At 41.6% G+C, this 22,649-nt stretch overlaps 1 protein-coding gene across 1 annotated transcript; it reads right to left on the bottom strand.

Moving 5' to 3' along the window:
- Positions 1–20,928: 20,928 nt before the first annotated feature.
- LOC103111649 (adenosine receptor A2b-like) lies at positions 20,929–22,181 on the bottom strand. The gene has a single exon (XM_060172328.1). It carries the CDS (start codon positions 22,179–22,181, stop codon positions 21,459–21,461), a length of 723 nt encoding a protein of 240 aa, XP_060028311.1. The 3' UTR covers positions 20,929–21,458.
- Positions 22,182–22,649: the final 468 nt, after the last annotated feature.

Raw genomic sequence — 22,649 nt, 5'->3', positions numbered from 1 at the left:
CCGCGCGCTCCGCCCCCACCGCCGCACGTGACTCGCCGTCTGCCACTGCCACCCAGCGAATCCACCCCGAGCCCCGCCAACGCCACCCATTCTGGGGCGGGGACTGGGGATGGGCAGTCAGATAGAGGTTCCGGCAGAGGGACGTGGGGCTGCTGACTGGAGAGAGTCCTGGACAGTTCCAAGGGGAACCAAGTCCATGGCAAGGTGGTTTATTCAGGTCAGCATTTTAGGAAGCCAGGGTGAGTCAAGAACAAGAAAGGAGTGCCACTCTTGATATCCCCTTACCCCACAGTAGGGAGGACGGAAGAGCTCGAAGGCTGGGGGGGAGGGGGGCGGTTGGGAAGACCACACCACACCCTGAACTAAGTACCAGTAACCGCGGGCCTGCACACCAAGCCGCACTCAACTGTTTACACTAGTGTTCGTCCGTCCTCCTGTCTGGAGAGTAAGTGGTACTGAAGACCGAACTCACTTTGTTATTAACATTGTTGATTAAACTAGACAAGTCCAATAGTGTGATAGCAGCAAGTTCTACTGATGTGTCAAAGCTGCTTGTTGATGTTGCTATTTGGATCCTGGTTGGTAAGAGGAATCCTGGCTGGAGAAGCTAACTCCAGTCTATTGATGTGGGCACTTGTCCATTTGGCACAGAACTTATTTTTAATGAAATGAATTGAGGGAATGTCCTGGCTTCAAGACCCGGCTCAGTATCTGCTGCTTTTGGAAGTGGTCCGGATCCTTGCTGATTTCTTGCGTCTGAAACTACAAGAATCTGCTGTCTGAATCCTTCCTTTAGCCCTTGGAGAGCACACGAACACCTCCTCATTGCCCCAGTTCCAATCGCACTTGTGGGGAGGAAGATTTATTTCCTCTTTCATGGTCCCATGAGGTACAGTGTGCATAGTAGGGTGACAGCACTGTACTTCTCAAACCTTAGTGTACAGAGAGGTATTTCTTAATATTTAATCCTCTCTTGCTGCAGAATGATGACATGCACCTCAATCATGAAGGCTAAATGAGGAATCGTGTATAAGGTTCTCCTCTTCCTCCTCCTTTAAATTTTTAAAATCATCTTTATTTATTTACTGGATAGACACAGCCATAAATTGAGAGGGAAGGGGGTGATAGAGAGGGAGAGAGACACCTGCAGCATTGCTTCACCACTCGTGAAGCTTTATCCTTGCATGTGGGGATCAGGGACTCGAACCTGGGTCCCTGAACACTGTAACATATGTGTTCAACCAGGTGGACCACCAACTGCCTCTTTCTTTCTTTCTTTCTGTCTGTCTGTATGTATGTATGTATTTATTTATTTATTTATTTTTAATTGCCACCAGGGCTATCATTGGGACTGGATGCCAGCACTACAAATCCACTGCTCCTGGTGGCTATTTTTTCCTCCTTTTTTTCTTCCTAATTTTTATTAAATAGGACAGGGAGAAATTAATTGTGGATGGGGGAGATAGAGAGAGGGAAGAAAGAGAGACACCTGTAGATTTGCTTCATCACTCGTGAAGCAGACCCCCTGCATGTGGGGAGTGGGGGTGTGGGGGGGTGAGCTGGAACCCAGGTTCTTGAGCTTGGTAATATGTGCACTTAGCTCAGTTGGCCACCACCTGGCCCCTGTGTGTAAGGTTCTTATGGAGTGCCTGGGTTTAGAAAATATTAGCTAATTTACATTTGGGGTTATTCTTACAAAAAGGGAAAGCTTTAGGCAGTTTAACACCTGAGTGCACCCCCAAAGTGCCTAGCACAGGCCCAATTTGTAGAATTAAGCTTGTTAAATAAATGAATGACTACAGAGACTGTAAAGCAGAACAAACCATCCTTGTCGAGAAGTTCTGTTCCTACTGAAAAACTTTAAATCTTGATAAATTAGTCCTAGGACATGGAATTGAAAAATCATTTTGCTTTTGATTAGAGCTAATGTCCAGTTGCCTGTCAGATGGGTAATCTGTTTTAATATCCGAGAGAGTAAGTGGCTTGTTAAGGAGCAGTGCCATTTTTTATCCTCATTAAGAACCTAAAAAATTTAATGTAAATGAATTTATTAATGAAGATGTGATATTCTTGGCTCACAGAATGAATGGGATCTGTCATCATAGTTCTCCTATCTCCCTTACTTCTTCTTTGCTTCCCAAATCCGAGTGCTTCCTGAAGCTTATTTTATGGCCTTTTCTCTTTCTGGCTTATTGCCATTCCCCCTGGAAATATTACCTTATATTCAGCTTTCAAAGATTACTTCTCCCATCCAAGTACTAACCAGGCCCAACCCTGCTTAGCTTCTGAGATCAGACGAGTTCAGGGTGGTTTGACCAAAGACTCAAAGATTACTTCTTTATCCTCATTCTTAAGCTGTTTACCCTATTTCTACATGATCAATTAGTTATTGGGCATTTCCACTAAATTTCCCACTCATCTAAACAGTTCAGCATGATCTATATTAAACTCCTAGTTCCTCCCATAAAACAAGTATCTCATTGGTAATAAACCATAATGGTTATTTACACTGGGAGGTTCTCATTGCTAATTCAGGGATCTGGGACACACAGTCTAATTATCCCTGCACCATTCTTCTACTACCAGATAATTCCATGAGACTTTGCCTTCAAGTGACTGGGGCTGACACATGTACAAACACATTTCACTGGGATGGCAGCTACACATGCAACTGTGGACTACTGTATAAATGGTGATCAGCATGACGAGCTAGTGACCGGCTATATCAGAGTGGGTAACACGCACAGCCACAACTACAACCTTAGTTGCTTAATACAGATAGATTTAATCTCCCTCGGACAAAGTCTCCAAGACTGTTTCGATGATGGTCTATAATCCCAGCCTACCCCAGAAAGTGTGACCAAACCTTAAATGGCTTTTACCCGGAAGTGACACAGATCACTTCTCATTTTATGTGGACAAAGGAAGTCACATGTCCATTATCTTTCTTTAAGGGATATGCTATCAGAAAGAACAGGAAAGCAGAAATGTTGAGCTTAAGTAGTGCTTACAATAGTGATGTATTTAACAGAAAAGTTTTCAGAATAAAACTGAACTAAGAAGAGTGCCCAGTTATAGGAGAGGGTGAGCATAACCACCCATTTGAGGAAGGTACACAGTAATGTCTATGGTCTCTAAAGGGGCATACCACTATTATATGACATTATTATGCAGAGATACTTGAAATGGAAATTTATGTCTCTCTCTTTGTCAGAGACACTGTATGATTTAGTCAGTCTGTTCCAGGCATTGATCATCCAAACTCTATTGTCCTAGGAGCTAGGAAATTAGCTTCCATCATGATTGCACCCTGAGGACACACAAATCATAGAATAAATCAGTACACATCAACACAAGCAAAGTTGCTCATTCTGATGGCAATGGTGATCATTCTCTGAGGAATGAATCTGTGTCCATGTAAAAATGAAGTATTTTAACTGCAGAATCAAAGCATCCCATATTTCTCCCATGATTCCTGAATTTTGCTTTGACAAAGAATGTTCTTGTCTTTAAAGGAATGTTAAAATGTAGCCTTGTGAGTAAAAATTGATAAACAAAAGTGAAATCATTAATACCATTGTGGGAAAAGAAAGTCCTGGTTAAAAATAAAAACTTTCGGACTACTTTCTCCAAAGAAAGAGAAGTATTTATTTGTTCCTCTGTACTCCATAGAGCAAACATCCTGCCAACTAAACTTGCTTCCAGCACCCCATGTACTAAAATACATCAAGCCCCAATGAATGCTGCAAAGTCTATGGATATAGGTTGGTACAGATACAGGTGCTCGAATGTTGTTGTGCAGATAGTTTAGCTGGTTGCTGGTTGGTGTTGAAGACTGGTGACTAGTACTTTTTTTTAAATTGTTTTTTACTACCTTTATTTATTTGATAAATAGAGAGAGTCTCACAAATCGAGAGGGAAGGGACAGAGGGAGAGAGAGAGAGAGAGAGAGAGAGAGAGAGAGAGGAAGTCCTGCAACACTACTTCATACTTCACTTGCAAAGCTTGCCCCTTGCCCCTGGGGGTTTGAACCCAGGTCCTTTTGTATTATAATGTGCACTCAACCAGGTGTGTGACCACATGGCCTTGTGATTAGTACTTTTGATCTCAACAATTTTATGTTGTCTCCCCTCTTTTAAAATATTTACCTCATAAAATTCTTTTCAAATAAATATTCCTATATAGCATCAACAGCTCCTAAAGCTAAGGTTCTAAGTGACTCATTGATACATTCCTGCAAGTATCTAACATAAGGGCTTAAAAAGGAGAAGCAGAGTTTAGCAATTACTGTTTCAAACTGCTCAAATCTTTTTCATTTTTTTTTAATTTTTTAACTTTATTTTTTGCTAGATAGAGACAGAGAGAAATTGAGGGGAAGGGATGATAGAGATGAAGAGAGACAGAGAGACACCTGCAGCCCTGCTTCACCACTCGTGAAGCTTTCCCCTGCAGGTGGGGACCAGGGGCTTGAACCCGGTTGGTTCCTTGTGCACTGTAGTGTGTGCGCTTAACCAGGTGCACCACCACCTGGCCCCCTTTTTCATTTTTTTATCTTTTTCATTTTGTCAATGTTTATTTTAACTCTTGAGTCCTCTCTAAGCTGTAATGCTGCTTTATGTTTGTCATCGCCTCAGTAAATGTGCTACAGTGAGCCTCATAAATGCATCAGTAATCTCATAATGTAAGACTGATATTATTAGGATATGATAGCATTTAGCTAGATGGGTTGTAAAGGTGGCATAAGATAACATCTTCACAGGGATCGGTGCCTAGGAATGACTCTAGTATCTTGTTACAGAGTAAATGTTGAGATGAATATACAGTTCTGTCTTAAAACATTGTGTGAACTCTTATGAGTAAATATTTGGGATTATTAGATTTATTATTAGATTAAAGGTATAATGTCTGTATTGATGAAGTTAAGAAAATTAAAGTTGGGGGCCGGGCAGTAGTACAGTGGGTTAAGTGCACATGGCGAGAAGCACAAGGACAGGCATAAGAATCCTGATTTGAGCCCCTGACTCCCCCCCACCTGCAGGGGAGTTGTTTCACAAGCATTGAGAAGCAGGTCTGCAGGTGTCTTTCTCTCCTCCTCTCTGTGTTCCTCTCCTCTCTCGATTTCTCTCTGTCCTATCCAACAACAACGACAGTAATGACAACAATGATATCAAAACTACAACGAGAAACAACAAGGGCAACAAAAGGGGAAAAATATCCTCCAGGAGCAGTAGATTCATAGTGCAGGCACTGAGACCCAGCAATAACCGGGGAGGCAAAAGAAAAAGAAACTGGTGATGGAAAGAACAGATAGCCAAAGTATGTAGTATGTAGTCAATAGGTGTGTGTGTGTGTGTGTGTGTGTGTGTGTGTGTGTGTGTGTGTAGGTAGACAGAGAGAGGAAGTTTCCCAGTTTTGCTGCTTGCTTATCTGAGTAAAGTGACTACTTGAGATGAAGAAACAGGATATTAAACAAGATACAGAGTTGAGTTTAGGGCATGCTCAGTCAGAGATGCCCAAGAAATTCTTAGGAGATAACTAGTGGATTTATTTCGACCTAAGGGAATATTTAATTAATATACTTTTATTCATTTGCAGGAGGAATATGGACACACCGAGAGAACTTAAGCCAAAGCATAACTTTGGTATACTCAATACCAGGGGTCAAGCATGCAAATCCTGCTGTTGGCCATTGAGCCACGCCCTGAGCTGCAATTAGTGGGTGTTTTAATAGAAGTTTAAAGCTCAGGAGTCCTTGAAAATACAAATTTTATAATTTTATTATATATATACTCAACTCCTGGTCTTATAAAACTTCTCCTTATTTTAAAGACTTATCAACACAACTGCTTAACGCACTTACTTTTAATTAAGAATCAGCTTATTATTGAATAATAGTAAGATTTTCATCACTATACAAGCAATCTTAGAATTTTAATAGGTTATTAGGGCTAATGTTGTTGTCTACTTTTTTTTTTTTTTTTTTTTTACCAGAGCACTGCTCAACTCTGGCTTATGGTGGTGCGGGAGATTGAACCTGGTACTTTGGAGCCTCAGGCACAAGAGTCTCTTTGCATAACCATTATGCTATCTACCCTCTGCCTACTTTCTACTTCTTTAGAAGCATATTGCCATTTGCTATTATTACTTGTTTCTATTGTTCTATTATTCCAGTGTTATATGCACTAGAGTTAACTGGAAGATAATCCCTCTTATTCTTATGCTGCATTCTGAGCCTAGTTAAGTCAGTTATTTATTTTCTTTTATTTTGCTTTTGAGCCTTTAATGCTTATTTATTTATTTATTCATTTTTCACCACTCCCATCACCAAAGGTCTGTGTCCCCATCCCTACCCCCATGAATAACCACTGTAGTTCTCTCCCAGACTTGGAAATAGGTTGACATTTTGTTTTTTTCACATTCATATATTCAGATGTCTATAGTCTGCATATGAGTCAAACCATTTATTTTCTTTTATTAAACTGTAGAAGTTGTGAATGTTTTCTGATTTTGCTGTGCAACTGCCCTTTCTTCAGAATCACAAGTTGTGTAAAACCATGGTGTGATATCCATTGCAACCTTCCAGCCTCTCCATGTTGTTGATTGGAAGACCTGTCAAAGCATGTTATTGCTTAGTTGTGAGAAGTTTTTTTAATGCCAAGCCATTTCCCTCAGCTCCTCACCTTATTTATACTTGCTAAGCATCTGCAGATAATTTACCAATTTGATTTTCAGATTTTGAACAACTCTATTTCCTGCCATTTATCTTATAAATATGCCTTTGTGATTAAATGATGCCAAATGGTTATTTATTTTAAATCTCTTATGTTTTGTGGCACTTTATTATTTAACATCTAATACACTTATGCCACTGTTTTCTTTACTTTTTAAAAATATTTATTTATTCCCTTTTTGTTGCCCTTGTTTTTTTATTGTAGTTATTATTGTTGTTGTTATTGATGTCGTTGATGTTGGATAGGACAGAGAGAAATGGAGAGAGGAGGGGAAGACAGAGGGGAGAGAGAAAGATAAGAAACCTGCAGACCTGCTTCACTGCTTGTGAAGTGACTCCCCTGCAGGTGGGGAGCCAGGGAGCACTGTTTTCTTTATTACGTTCGGATTGATTTGAGTGCAGATATATATCTCTCTCCACTAAAATGTAAGAAGTTGTGTTAAATCAGGTTCAAGCCCCTGGTCCCCACCTGCAGGGGGAAAGCTTCACGGGTGGTGAAGCAGTGCTGCAGGTGTCTCTCTGTGTCCTTCCTTCTATCTCTCCTTTCCCTCAATTTCTCTCTGTCTCTATCTAATAAATACATTTAAAAAAATTTTTGTTCACTTTGATTACTGTTCTTTTCCCAATATGTAGAAATATGTTTGGGGATAATGCTGTTGAGTGATTTATGGATAATATAAATAAGTAAATACACAAGTAGGATAAAGTCATGCATGTCTTGATTTGGATTACTTTCCTTTTAGTATTTTGATTGCCCATTTTTGTATTGGTTCTCTGTATGTGATTTATCAACTCTGTTAATTTTTTAGAAGCCTAGTTTGATATAATGCTAATATGAGGTAGTTCCTCTCACATATACAAGTTTTAATCTTTCAGTATCTGTGAAAAATGTCTGCTCATACACATCTTATGTGAACCTCCTAAGTGATATTTAGGAGGAAGGGTAGTCTTAAAGATAATATTAGCACTTATAAGCAAGTTTTCTTTAGAATATGATAAAGTAAATAAATTAAATGAAAGTATTTAAATTATATTAAAAAAGTAGAGTGGAAATAAATTTCTAGAGGCTGACTGCTGTGCCAGCAAAGTGCTAATTATACGTTACATTTCAGACCTTGCTAAAATTTCTTGTAACCACATCCACAAATTAATTCTTGCCATCACTATTGCCATTTCAGAGAATATTATTCTCCTTGTCTAAAGTCTGAGAAGACTAGTAGTGCAAAATGCCACTTAGCTGTCTCAGGGAATCCCAGCTGCTGGGAGTTGTGTGTTGACTCAGGGGACTTAAATCAGGATCTCCGTAAATGAAGATGCTGGATGAAGAATAAAGTCTACAGCGGGAAGAGTCAGTCTCTGAAAGTCCTCTGTCAGTTATGTTTCAGAGAAACACTAACATGTGTTTCTTTGTTCTCTAAGAATACCCATTCTGTTCAACACTCATGAGTGCACAATTACGTGTATAAATGGGTAAATGTAAAATGCAGATTATGTTCTTACTGAAATTTCAAGAAGACACATTCATAAGTCTTTACTCTCCTTTTTCTTTTCTTTTATTTATTATTTTATTTTTTTAATTTTAATTTTTATTATTTAATTTGTTTATTTAAAATTATTGATTGATTGATTGATTGATTTTGGAACTAGGGGCTCAGTGCCTGTACGATGAATCCACCACTCCCAGTGGCCATTTTTCCTTTTTTTTTAAATTTAATATGACAGAAAGAAATTGAGAGGAGGGGGAGAGATAGAGAGAGAGAGAAGGAGAGAGACCTGCAGTCTCTTCACAGTTTATGATGCTTCCCCCCTTCTTCTAGCGTTTGCCCTTCTTCCATAGCCAGTCAACAGCGTCAGGTTGAGCCTGATGTCGAGTTTCGAGACCTCCTTTGAATCTGGAGAGGTGGCAGTCGTTGACTATGTGGGTCATAGTCTGTCTGTAGCCGCAGGGGCAGTTCGGGTCGTCTCTGGCTCCCCAGCGATGGAACACAGCGGCGCACCGGCCGTGGCCTGTTCGATAGCGATTGAGGAGGGCCCAATCATAACGTGCTAGGTCAAAGCCGGGTTGACGCTTGCAGGGGTCTGTGATGAGGTGTTTGTTCTTTACCTCAGCTGACTGCCAGCTCTGTTTCCAAGAGACTGGAACAGAGAAGTTCAGTTCTTCTTCTTCTAGCATTTGCCCTTCTTCCATAGCCAGTCAACAGCGTCAGGTTGAAAGCTGTCAGGAGCTGCTTGTTGCTGGCTTTGAAAGTGACTGGGATCCATGTGGATTCAGTCGGCTAGGAAAGATCGTCAGTTTCCCCAATGAATGGGTACTCACAAGATGCACCACGGGAAGGTCGATCCAATGCATCCCAAGAAGTTCAGTGTAGGCATAGGGGACCAGATTGGGTGACGAGACGTCAAGCGTTAGACAGGGTGGGCGAAGATATCCGTGTATATTGGCAGGTCCGGTCGAGGATAGACGTGGGAAATGAACTTAGATGATGCCGCATCCCGATGAATATCTGGCGGGGCGATGTTGCTAAGAACTGGCAGCCATGGAACCGAGGTGGAATGGATGGTTCCAGAAATTATCCTCATGGAGGAATATAATTTGGAATCGACCAAGTGGACATGGGGGCTACGGAACCATACTGGGGCACAGTATTCTGCAGTGGAATAGCATAATGCCAGAGATGATGATCGTAGTGTGGAAGCGCTCGCGCCCCATGAGGAGCTGGCCAGTCTTGCAATGATGTGATTCCTCGCGCCCACCTTTGCTGCCGTTTTTATGAGATGTTCATGAAATGACAGAGTGCGATCGAGAGTAACGCCAAGATAGACTGGCTGGGCTTCATGCCGGATTCTCGTATCGCCAAGCTGCACATTAAGCTCACGCGAGGCCGAGGCATGGTGTAGATGGAAAACAGATGATACCGTTTTTGCAGTGCTAGGGATTAGTCGCCATTTTTTACAGTAATCAGATATCAGAGACATGTCTTTCATGAGTGCTTCCTCGAGGATGTCGAACTTGGATGCCTGAGTTGCACAGCAGATGTCATCGGCGTAGATGAACTTCCTTGAAGAAGTTTCTGGGAGGTCATTGATGTAAATATTAAATAGCATAGGAGCCAGAACAGAGCCCTAGGGGAGGCCACTTGAGACAGGTCTCCATCTGCTAGACTTGTCACCCAGATGCACCCGGAATCTTCTGTTTTGGAGAAGAAACGATATAGTGTTGGCCACCCATGGAGGCAGGCATCTTGAGATCTTGACTAGGAGATCACGGTGCCAGACCGTGTCATAGGCTGCTGTGAGATCAACAAAGACAGCACCCGTCTTTAAATTCTTCTGGAATCCATTTTCAATGTAAGTTGAGAGGGCCAGGGCTTGTTCGCAGGTAGATCTTCCTGGGCGGAAACCAGCTTGGGCAGGTGATAGGAATTTATCTGTAAGATGAGAAATACGTGACAGAAGCAGCCTCTCAAGGAGTTTGTAACACACGGAGAGGAGAGAAATTGGTCTATAGCTGGCGGCCAGTATTGGGTCTTTCTTTGGTTTCAAAACCGCTATAATTTTCGCACGACGCCAAACTTTGGGCATAGACTCAGATTCCAAGATGTGGGACAGGAATGAAGTGAGCCACTTCTTTGCCGGGGGACCCAGGTTAAGAATGAGTTCTGGGGTGATGTTATCATAGCCAGCAGCTGTTCCCGGTTTAACCCTCTTCAAAGCGTCTTCCAGTTCAGACAGTGTAAAGGGAGAGAGTTTTGGAGATGGACAAGATAACCGGAAGTGGGATGACCACTGGTGGGAAATTTCTCTTTTCCAGACTGGGTCGATCTTAGCATGTCCAACTTGAGTTAGGTGACTGGCCACTGAGTTTGGAGATACGGGAGGATGGGAGACGGGAGGGGGTTGGCTACCGGCACCCAGTCTGTGAAGAAGCTTCCAGGCCTTCCTACTTGAGTGGGTGAAGTTCAGACTTTCCATGAGTTGTTGCCAGCGGGCTTGGCGTGCTGCATCCAGGGAGGCAATGAGATGGTCAGCCACATCTGGGTGGCCCGACTCATCATACTGCTTTAGTAGTTGCTCGCATTAAGCATCAAGACAAGGCGTATAGTTAGCACGTCTCCCACGAGGAATGGCTTGGGAAGCTGCTTTGAAGATGGCTTGGCGGAAGCACCTGTAGGAATCTTCAGAGGGGATAGAGTTAATTGGAATTGCAGGAATAGATTTGTTGGTAAGTTCACTGAACAGACGCCAGTTTGCTTTCCAAAAGTTCCATCTTAGTTTCTCCGCGCACAGAATCAGTGAGAGCTGGAGACCAATGTGGATGATAGCTGGGTGGTGATGACTGTGCGGGAAGATCTTGAGAACTTGTCTCGTAGCAGGAAAGGCTTGGCCGTTGACTGTGCTAATCCAGCACAGGTCGGGTGACGAGTCTTTATTCCATCTAGCACTGTGAAAAGAGCCTGGCTGTTTGGGATCGTATAATAGGGAGAGGTCATTCGCTGAAGCCCAGTCGGCTAAGATAGAGCCGTCAGTACGAGTGGAGGAATATCCCCAGTCTTGGTGATGACTATTAAAGTCTCCAACGTAAACGGCTGGGTGATTCGGGCTAGGCAGAACCTCATTATCCCATGAGGCACTGGGAGGCTTATATACATTGACGAGCTGAATAGTTCCAATAGTAATGGAGTCATAGAAGGTCGAAGAGGCCGTATGGTAAACGTCCGCAAGACACGATTTGGCGTAGATGGCTCGGCCGTGTTTAGGATGGAGATTATAGCATATTAAATTGAATCCACTGATGGTGAATCGAGCAGCTTCATCGACTGCTATATGTGTTTCTTGTAGGCAGATAACGTCTGCCTGATGCTGTATTGCCAATTGACCAATAAGAACGCGTTTGGCAAAGGACAGCCCCTCAACATTAAGTTGGAGGACTCGAAGAGCAGGACCAACAGCTTGAAAGCTGTCAGGAGCTGCTTGTTGCTGGCTTTGAAAGTGACTGGGATCCATGTGGATTCAGTCGGCTAGGAAGGATCGTCAGTTTCCCCAATGAATGGGTACTCACGAGATGCACCACGGGAAGGTCGATCCAATGCATCCCCTGCAGGTGGGAAACAAGTATTGGGGGTGGGGGGGTGGGGCTGGGACCTCACACATGGTTATGCATGTGGTTAACCAGGTACACCATTGCTCAGCCCCCCATTTTGCTTTATTTTTAATTTTTAAAAGTCTTATAAAATTAACTGAATATTGGACTTGTCAATATTACCGTGTTACTTGCAAACTAAACTTTGTTCCTAATAGTAATGGTGACTTAGGGGGAGGCTCCACAGCACTATCACCAAAACATTTACAAGTGAGTAAAGAACTTCTTAGCTATCTCCAGAATAGTGATCTTTTTCAATGTCTGGCCAGATTCACTCTAGCTATAGGCTAACTTGGCAATATGCTCTTTATTCACACCTTTGCACAGAGTAGAACCAAACACAACTCATTTACTTACATACCAGAATTTGTATAGATACAATGTATTATATCTGGATGAGTTTGGAGATAAGTGCTGATCTGTGAAATGCAGATGTGGGGTTCTAGAGGCCTTCTTGACTTTTCATATCAGAAAAGAGGGCTGTATATTTAAATAATAAAATGAGATCACCGAAAGAACAAGATATAGTCAATTTGTTAAGTCATTGTTATGCGGTGGATTATTTAGTAACTGCTGAAGAATTGCGCTAACATATTTTAAGACAATCATTTTGGGAGTCAGGTGGTAGTGCAGTAGGTTAAGCGCACGTGGAGCAAAGCTCAAGGACCTGCGTAAGGATCCTGGTTCAAGCCCCCAGCTACCCACCTGCAAGGGAGTTGCTTCACATGCAATGAAGCAGGTCTACAGGTGTCTTTCTCTTCCCCTCTCTGTCTTCCCCTCCTCTCTCCATTTCTCTCTGTCCTATCTAACAACGACGACATCAGTAGCAACAACAATAATAACTACAACAACAATAAAAAGACAATAAGGGCAACAAAAGGGAAAACAAATAAAAAATTTTAATAAAAGATGATCATTTTAACATCAAGGGACAATGTATATGCAGTATGATATAGTTTACGTAAACTGTTTTCATGTTTCTATACATAGAAAAATATGTCAAATTGAAGAAAATATTTTTTAAATGATGATACACCTGAATTACAAGGAATTTCTATGCTCTTTTACATTCTCTCTCTCTCTCTCTCACACACACACACACACAGAGAGAGAATGCAGGAGACAGAACTGGCAAGTAAGAAATCTATAGGGCATGCCAATAGGGAGAAAGTCTTCAAGTTATTATATCAGGCTCACACTCATTATGGAGTGTAGTTGGCTCTAATCACATCTAAAAATTATCCTGTGGACAGTGGTGCGTATGGTAGAATGCACATATAGTGCCATGCACAAAGACCTGGGTTCAAGTCCTCTAGCTCCCACCAAGGTGGGCAGGTATCCATAAGTGATAAAATAGTGCTTCTCTTTCTCTATGTCCTCCTTCCCTCTCAGTGTCTGTCTGTATCCATAAAACAAAATAAAATGGGTCCTGGGAGCTGTGGATTCATAGTGCATACACTGAGCCCCATCAGTAACCCCAATGGAAAAAAAAAAGTAAATAAAATTAATCTTACACCAATTTCTTTTACTATATAAAGCTTGCTTTCTTTTTCTTCATTTTTAAAATTTTATTTATTTTATTGGATAAAACAAAGAGAAATTGAGGGGGGATGGGGAGGGAGAGAGGGGCTAGAGGAAGAGAGACACCTGCAGATATGCTTCACCTGTTGTGAAGCTTTCCCCTTGCAAGTGGGGACCGGGACCTTGAGCCCAGGTCCTCGAGCACTGTAATGTGTGTGCTTAACCAGGTGTACCACCATCCGGGCCCCTCTCATACCAATTTCTAGACTAGAATTTGAACAAACAAGTAGGCATTATAGCCAGGATGACAAATTGATACACAGTTAACCACCACAACTTTCACATATCCTCCCACAATATTTTGTGTGATAAATAAATTCAGGGGGGCCAAGGGGTAGCGCAGTGGGTTAAAGTCACATGGTGCAAAATGCAAGGATCCTGGTTTAAGGATCCTGGTTCAAGGCCCCAGCTCCCCACCTGCATGAGGGTTGTTTCACTGGCAGTGAAGCAGGTCTTCAGGTATCTGTCTTTCTCTCCACCTTTCTCTCTTCCCCTCCTCTCTCAATTTCTCTGTCCTATTCAGCAACAATAACAATAGCAACAACAACACAGACAACAAAATGGGAAAAATGGCCTCCAGGAGCAGTGGATCTGAAGTGCAGATACCAAGCACAGTGATAACCCTGGAGGCAAGAAAGAGAGAGAGAGAGAAAGAAATTCAGATGACCAAATACATGCTTATATCCATTTGATCTTTATCAGCAACTCTTGGCTCACAGCTCACAAAAGTCTGGAAATTTCCTAAGTGTTATGATTGATAAAGGTGTCTTTTGTTATGTTAATGAGGCGAGTTTTTGGCAAACCTAGGGAGGGTCTGGTTCTTTTAAGATGTCAGTTCCAGGTTTTTCCTCTGTGCCCCATTTCTATTTGAGGGATATCTAGGGGCTTCTGTCCTAGCTCTCCAGTTCTTCTTCTTCTAGCATTTGCCCTTCTTCCGTAGCCAGTCAACAGCATCAGGTTGAGCCTGATGTCAAGTTTCGAGACCTCCTTTGAATCTGGAGAGGTGGCAGTCGTTGACTATGTGGGTCATAGTCTGTCTGGAGCCGCAGGGGCAGTTCGTGTCATCTCTGGCTCCCCAGCGATGGAACATAGCGGCGCACCGGCCGTGGCCTGTTCGATAGCGATTGAGGAGGGCCCAATCATAACGTGCTAGGTCAAAGCCGGGTTGACGCTTGCAGGGGTCTGTGATGAGGTGTTTGTTCTTTACCTCAGCTGACTGCCAGCTCTGTTTCCAAGAGACTGGAACAGAGAAGTTCAGTTCTTCTTCTTCTAGCATTTGCCCTTCTTCCATAGCCAGTCAACAGCGTCAGGTTGAAAGCTGTCAGGAGCTGCTTGTTGCTGGCTTTGAAAGTGACTGGGATCCATGTGGATTCAGTCGGCTAGGAAAGATCGTCAGTTTCCCCAATGAATGGGTACTCACAAGATGCACCACGGGAAGGTCGATCCAATGCATCCCAAGAAGTTCAGTGTAGGCATAGGGGACCAGATTGGGTGACGAGACGTCAAGCGTTGGACAGGGTGGGCGAAGATATCCGCGTATATTGGCAGGTCCGGTCGAGCGTAGACGTGGGAAATGAACTTAGATGATGCCGCATCCCGACGAATATCTGGCGGGGCGATGTTGCTAAGAACTGGCAGCCATGGAATCGGGGTGGAACGGATGGTTCCAGAAATTGGAATCGACCAAGTGGACATGGGGGCTACAGAACCATACTGGGTGGGGCACAGTTTTCTGCAGTGGAATAGCATAATGCCAGAGATGATGATCATAGTGTGGAAGCGCTCGCGCCCCATGAGGAGCTGGCCAGTCTTGCAGTGATGTTATTCCTCGCACCCACCTTTGCTGCCGTTTTTATGAGATGTTCATGAAATGACAGAGTGCGATCGAGAGTAACGCCAAGATAGACTGGCTGGGCTTCATGCCGGATTCTCATATCGCCAAGCTGCACATTAAGCTCACGCGAGGCCGAGGCATGGTGTAGATGGAAAACAGATGATACCGTTTTTGCAGTGCTAGGGATTAGTCGCCATTTTTTTACAGTAATCAGATATCAGAGACATGTCTTTCGTGAGTGTTTCCTCGAGGATGTCGAACTTGGATGCCTGAGTTGCACAGCAGATGTCATCAGCGTAGATGAACTTCCTTGAAGAAGTTTCTGGGAGGTCATTGATGTGAATATTGAATAGCGTAGGAGCCAGAACAGAGCCCTGGGGGAGGCCACTTGAGACAAGTCTCCATCTGCTAAATTCACCTGTACTGCAAAGATCATTAAGGTCATTTCATCTCACCTGAATTAAAATATAGCCAGTTATGGAAAAAAAGAAACATGCATGAAAAGTATACTACCCAGGACTAGAGAAAGAGGAAAAGTGAAATTGGTGGCCTGAAAGATAATTCCAATATGGAGATAGATTCCCCACAGACATACCAAATTTCTCCTAGGCATCCTATAATTTAACTCAATCCAGATCAATTCTGATACTATATACCCAAAGAAAGAGAAAGCATCAGATTCTACGGGTTAAGAGTCCAATCTCCCAATACCACTATCCACTTTCCTTGCCAGTTGCAAGCCCAGGCTGCTAAGCTGTGCTTCTGATCAACATATCAGGGTTCTGAAGATCCCAGGAAATTTGTTTACTCAGTAGATCACTGACTTATCAAAAAGGCTATTGTTCAGGATCAAGTAGACATGTACAGGTCAAGTAAAGAAAGTACACAGTTTCCATACCCTCTCCTGATGTTGCCCTGTGGTCACCATCCAAAAAAAAAAAATGTTTTCTGAACTTCCCCCTCTTGGGATGTTTTTATGAGGTTTCACTACATAAGGATGATTGATTAACTTTCAGCCACTAGGTATTAAACTCAAATATCCTGTCCCTCTTTCCTCCATAAAGGTCTGGAGATGTGAGAAGTTATAACCCTCTAATCACATGGTTGCATGTGGTTACCAATGTTTCCCTTTTATAAATTAAAAAAAAAGATAAGAAATTTTATTCAGATGGCAACAGCTGTCTTATAAGTCATTGTTTCCCTAATAAAATTATTTTTAAAATAATGAGAAATAAACTGGCTTGAACCCTAAAAAAAAGACTTTAGTGTCCAAGACACTCAGATGGATATGGCATATTCTCCTAGATAACCTTCTCCTACTGGATAACCCTGTATTTTTTAAATGGTCCAACTGCAAGTGAATAACCTAGAACTTGGCTTTGCTGTGCATTTAAGACTGATGCAAGTTGAATTAATATAAAAAACTTTATTCCATATTTTGGAAATGACAGGGGAATCTCTTATTTTTTAAAAAATATTTATTCCCTTTTGTTGCCCTTGTAGTAACTATTGTTCTTGTTATATATGTCATCGTTGTTGGATAGGACAGAGAGAAATGTAGAGAGGGGGAAGACAGAGAGGGGGAGAGAAAGACACCTACAGACCTACTTCACCACCTGTGAAGCGACTCTGCTGCAGGTGGGGAGCTGGGTGCTTGAACCAGGATCCTTAAGCTGGTCCTTGCGCTTTGCGACACGTGCACTTAACCCATTGTGCTACTGACCGACTCCCAGAATCTTTTACTTTTAAATAATCTATAGATCACTGCTTAAAATAATCTAGTACTAGGTGAAATGTCAATATTTATTTATTTATTTATTCTTTTGTCTTTCATGCTCAGGTTTCCATTACTCTTATCTTTTAAAAATTTAATTTAATTTAATTTAATTTTTTGTCTCCAGAGTTATCGCTGGGGCTCCGTGCCTGCACTACAAATCCACTGCTCCTGGAGGCTATTTTTTTCCCTTTTGTTGCCCTAGTTGTTTATCATTGTTGTTATTGCTGTCATTGTTGTTGGATAGGACAGAGAGAAATCGAGAGAGGACGGGAAGACAGGGGGGAGAGAAAGACACCTACAGACCTGCTTTATTGCTTTGAAGCAACTCCCCTGCAAGTGGGGCGCTGGGTCTTGAACCGAGATCCTTAAATCGGTTCTTATGTTTTGCGCCTCCATATGCCTTAGCCCGCTGCGCTACTGCCTGGCCCCCAATACTCTTACTTTTAAACAACTTCACAATCAGCTTCTCCAATGTGTTTGGCTCTTATACACATGCATATTACGTTTACAAAAAAAAAAAAAAGTCATGTAGTCAGGGTTATCCAGGTAGCTCATCTGGGAGTTTGCATGTGACCCGGGTTCAGACATGGGCCGTAACACACCGGTGAAGCTTCAGTGCTGTGGTGTCTTTCCCTCTCTTCCTGTCTCTCTGTCTTTGTCTCCGACCATTTGAAAAAGTCAAATAGGAGCGCTGAAGCCCTGCTGGTGGCAAAAAAAAAAAAAAAAAAACCCAAAACAAATAAAAACAGAAAAACCTCAGCTTACCTAGATATAGTGCCCTTACACACTTTCAAACATGTTTTAGTTTGTTAGTTGATTTGATTTCCATAACAGTTCTTTGAGTCAGGCAAGTTAGGACCCTTTCAAGAGGCATACTTGTCATGAAGCCAGTGTTAGATTCCCAGTGGAGTAGTAATTGCTAGTAAGAGAAGTTTTACTATATGAAGTTATAATCTGTGACATGAGCAAACACAGAATACGACTTTAGAGTTTTGAAAGCTAGTTTAAGGTTATGGTCGTCAATTCATGACTATATGAAACAAGGTAAATAAAACAAGGCCACTGGGATTAACAAGTTTTAAAGAAAACCCTTATTTATTTTGCACTAATTTACTTTGCACTCTAAACAATTAAACAGGGAGCTGAGGTGTTTAGAGCACTATTGTAATTATCAGTTGGAATTTTAATATGGTTTGGATATATATTAATTAATGTTTTATATTAATCAATATAAATTAATTCATTACATTTTAAACTAAGTGATTATTTCTTGACCTTTTAAATTACTTATATGTGATTAATTCATTTTTTCATTTTTACATTTAAAATATAAGTATTAATTTAATTTAAAAAGTATTTTATCTCAATAAATATGCATATGTAAGCAAGCATTAAAGTTCAGTATATTGCATATAATTCAATATACTGCTATTTTGTGTTTTTATTTTTTATTTAATTTATTCATTCCCTTTTGTTGCCCTTGTTTTTTATTGTTGTAGTTATTGTTGTCACCATTGTTACATAGGACAGAGAGAAATGGAGAGAGAAAGGGAAGACAGAGAAGGGGAGAGAAAGATAGACACCTGCAGACCTGCTTCACAGCCTGTGAAGTGACACCCCTGCAGGTGGGGAGCCAGGGGCTTGAACCAGGATCCTTACCCCTTTCCTTGCGCTTTGCGCCATGTGTGCTTAACCCGCTGCACTGCCATCTGACTCCCTATTTTTGTGTTTTTTATAAGCTTTAACAATTACAATATCCATTTATGGTATATTATTTCACTGTTCTATATTTATGCCACATATATAAACATATAAATCTTTGATTAGCATTTTCTCACTTTATCCTCTGGTAAGAGAATTTTTTCTATTTATCTAGATGAGTTTGAACTTAAAAGTTTAAAGCAACAAACAGAAAATCATCATAAATGGGAAGATACAGGGTAGTTAGAGGGAATTCAAGTCCTCAGACAAAGGAGTATAGAAACTTAGAAGGTAGGACTATGAATCTACCTGCCATCACTTCCTCAGAGCTTCAGTTGCATTTAACAAGATGATTTTATCATTTTTAATTACCTGTAAACCTCCCAAATGCTAGAGGGACTGCATAATTCTCTTTCATCTTTATCAACCAAAATTCATGGCAGGTGAGACTTGCAGTTCTTGGGTCACCACAGCATACCTGGGATTGTTGGGCCACTGCACTCATCGCCAATTAGGAAGCTCTGGTTGACTGTTGGCTGGTGATTCATTCAATTCTAGACTCTTAAGGCTTGCCTCTCAGGACCTCTTATCTCACCACATTTATGGAGTCCTGCTGTCATAGAAATAGATCCTAAGAAGAAGACTAGGGTGCAAAAAATGATTTGGAGAGTGATGCAAACATCTATAGGAGAACTGGTCAATAAGACTGTGGGCTGTAGGACTGAGTTCCTCTGGGAGATCTCTATAACACACGTTCCAATGATAACTGGTTTTCAAGGCAAGAGGTCTGGGCATTTATTTACTATTTTCCACATGGATGGAGGGTGCCTGCTGAGGGATGTTAATTCCCAGACACTTTAGACCTTCTGCAGAGTGGCTAGAAAACAATCCACAGGGAAATGAATGCAGGTGGGCAAGTGGGAAGGCTGGCCCCTAAGCTCTGAAGTGATGAGATAGGGATATTAATGGAATTAATATCTAGGGATATTAATGGAACACTCACAGTGTTTCTGACATTGCTGTATATCCTTTCTTAATGTTCTTGTACTTATTTGATGTTAGGTGTTTATGTAAAATGAGACAATTGAAAGATTCATTTTGCAGATTTTAAAACTGACTCACGTTTCCAAAATTGCCCAAACCTTTTAAATAACCATGAGGCACTTTTCAGAGCTCTAAATACAAAGTGTGAATTTTCATGGGGAGATGTATTTGCTAAACTGAGCTCTTCAGGCTAAATTTATTTTTCACTTCTATCAATAAGGCTCCCAGATGTAGATGTGAAGGAATAGAGTAAACATGTTTCTTGGATCCCCGAAGGAAGGAATATGAGTCATGTGCATAAAGAAAGATTTTTTTTAGAGAGGAATTAGTACTGCTGGATAGTAATATATCTGTTTTATAATAAATAAATGAATTAGCATGAGGGTTTTGACCCATCTGGTTCTGTGAAATAGAAATAGTGAAAACAGAAAAGTTTTGTTATAATATTTTGTGAGACTAAATTTTTTCTTTTTTTAATGTTTTATTTATTATTGTATAGAGACAGTGAGAAATTGAGAGGGGAAGATAGAGAGGGAGAGAAACAGAGAGACACCTGCATCCCTGCTTCACCACTCATGAAGCTTTCCCCTGTAGGTGGGGACCAGGGGCTTGAACCTGGGTCCTCCTGCACTGTAATGTGTGCACTTAACCAAGTGTGCGACCACCTGGCCTCGTGTGACTAAATTTTTTAAGGAACATGGTAAGCTGAGATTGAAGGAAATTATTGGTAGTGAATGAAACAGGTCTCATCTCCTGCTAATTTAATGATCACATTAAAACTTTTGGTTACCATCCAAAAATGGGGGGAGGACTTGGACAGAATATTCACCACAGAAGAGATCCAAAAGGCCGAGAAACACATGAAAAAATGCTCCAAGTCTCTGATTGTCAGAGAAATGCAAATCAAGACAACAATGAGATATCACTTCACTCCTGTGAGAATGTCATATATCAGAAAAGGTAACAGCAGCAAATGCTGGAGAGGGTGTGGGGTCAAAGGAACCCTCCTGCACTGCTGGTGGGAATGTCAATTGGTCCAACCTCTGTGGAGAACAGTCTGGAGAACTCTCAGAAAGCTAGAAATGGACCTACCCTATGACCCTGCAATTCCCCTCCTGGGGATATATCCTAAGGAACCTAACACATCCATCCAAAAAGATCTGTGTACACATATGTTCTTGGCAGCACAATTTGTAATAGCCAAAACCTGGAAGCAACCCAGGTGTCCAACAACAGATGAGTGGCTGAGTAAGTTGTGGTATATAGACACAATGGAATACTACTCAGCTGTAAAAAATGGTGACTTCACCGTTTTCAGCCGATCTTGGATGGACCTTGAAAAAATCATGTTGAGTGAAATAAGTCAGAAACAGAAGGATGAATATGGGATGATCTCACTCTCAGGCCGAAGTTGAAAAACAAGATTAGAAAAGAAAACACAAGTCAAACCTGAAATGGAATTGGAGTATTACACCAAAGTAAAAGACTCTGGGGTGGGTGGGTGGGTGGGGAGAATACAGGTCCATGAAAGATGATAAATGACATAGTGGGGGTTGTATTGTTAAATGGGAATCTGGGGAATGTTATGCATGTACAAACTATTGTATTTACTATTGAATGAAAAACATTAATTCCCCAATAAAGAAAGAAATTAAAAAATAAAAAAAATAAAATTAAAAAAAAGAAAGGCCAGAGCCTGGGTCATAGGCCAACACTGAGGGCAGGCTCCACTCTTAAAGACATCTGTCTGGCAGAGGACATACCTGGAGATGATTTTGTGGAAAGTATAGCAGAAGTCTTGGTTCCTGTAGGCATACACAATGGGATTGACAACAGAGTTGGCATGTGACAGGAGAATAGCCATGTATACTGCCCACTTGGGTTTATCATCAGCCTTATCTAATTTAAAATGAGTGACACAGTTGATGGCATGTAAAGGCAGCCAACAAAGAGCAAAAATCCCAACGATCAAGGCCAGGGACTTGGCTGCATGGATTTCCCGCTGCAGAACTGTCCTTGAATGATCCATTAGCTCAGTGTGCTGAAGCTGCTGGCAGGCCACCATGAAGATCTTGATGTAGATCACAAGCATGATGAGAAGTGGGGGCAGGACACACCCAAAGAAGTTGAAGTATACCATGTAGCTCATGGGAACGACATTCTCAAAAAGACAGGTCACAAGACAGCAGCTTTCATTGGTGGTTCCATTTAAGGACTCTGTGCAGTTTTTGACATTGCTTCTTTTGTTCCACCCCAGGAATGGAGTCAGTCCAATGCCAAAAGCAAGGACCCACAGGGCAACAATGACTCTTCTTGCTCGGGTTCCAGTGACCAAACTCTTATACCTGTGGAAGAGAGCATGATCCGTTAACATTGTCAGATCACAGTACTCTGCAATCAAAGCTCAAGGACCACACCTCTAGGGTTCAGGCTTTTACCCACAGCACTAAAAACAAGCAAAGAAGGGTAAATAACTTTGCTCTAATAAACTCAGCATTATGATTTTTTATACTAACATTGGTTTACAGTATAATAAAATTTTAGAAGTAAAAAAAAAAACAAACTTTTGGTTACCAGGGCCAGGTGGTGGTGCACCTAGTTAAGTGCACACTTTACAGTGCATAAGGACCCAGATTCAAGCCCCCAGTTCCCACCTGCAAGAGGAAAGCTCTACAAGTGGTAAAGCAGGGCTACAGGTGTCTCTGTCTCTTTCCCTCTCTCTCTCGTCCCCCCCTCAATTTCTCTCTATACAATAATAAAAAGAAAGAAAGAAAGAAAAAAGAATCTCTTGGTTACCTAAAAATTTATAAACAAAAAAGTCAAAGTGAAGAGCACAGTACCC

This window comes from Erinaceus europaeus, chromosome 15, assembly GCF_950295315.1.
Source record: "Erinaceus europaeus chromosome 15, mEriEur2.1, whole genome shotgun sequence".
NCBI classification, from domain to species: domain Eukaryota; kingdom Metazoa; phylum Chordata; class Mammalia; order Eulipotyphla; family Erinaceidae; genus Erinaceus; species Erinaceus europaeus.
This window is presented reverse-complemented; position numbering and strand designations above follow the sequence as displayed.

What these genes read in the sequence shown, in the direction of transcription:
- LOC103111649 (XM_060172328.1), bottom strand. Translation starts at nt 22,181, where the DNA reads ATGTTAACGGATCATGCTCTCTTCCACAGGTATAAGAGTTTGGTCACT.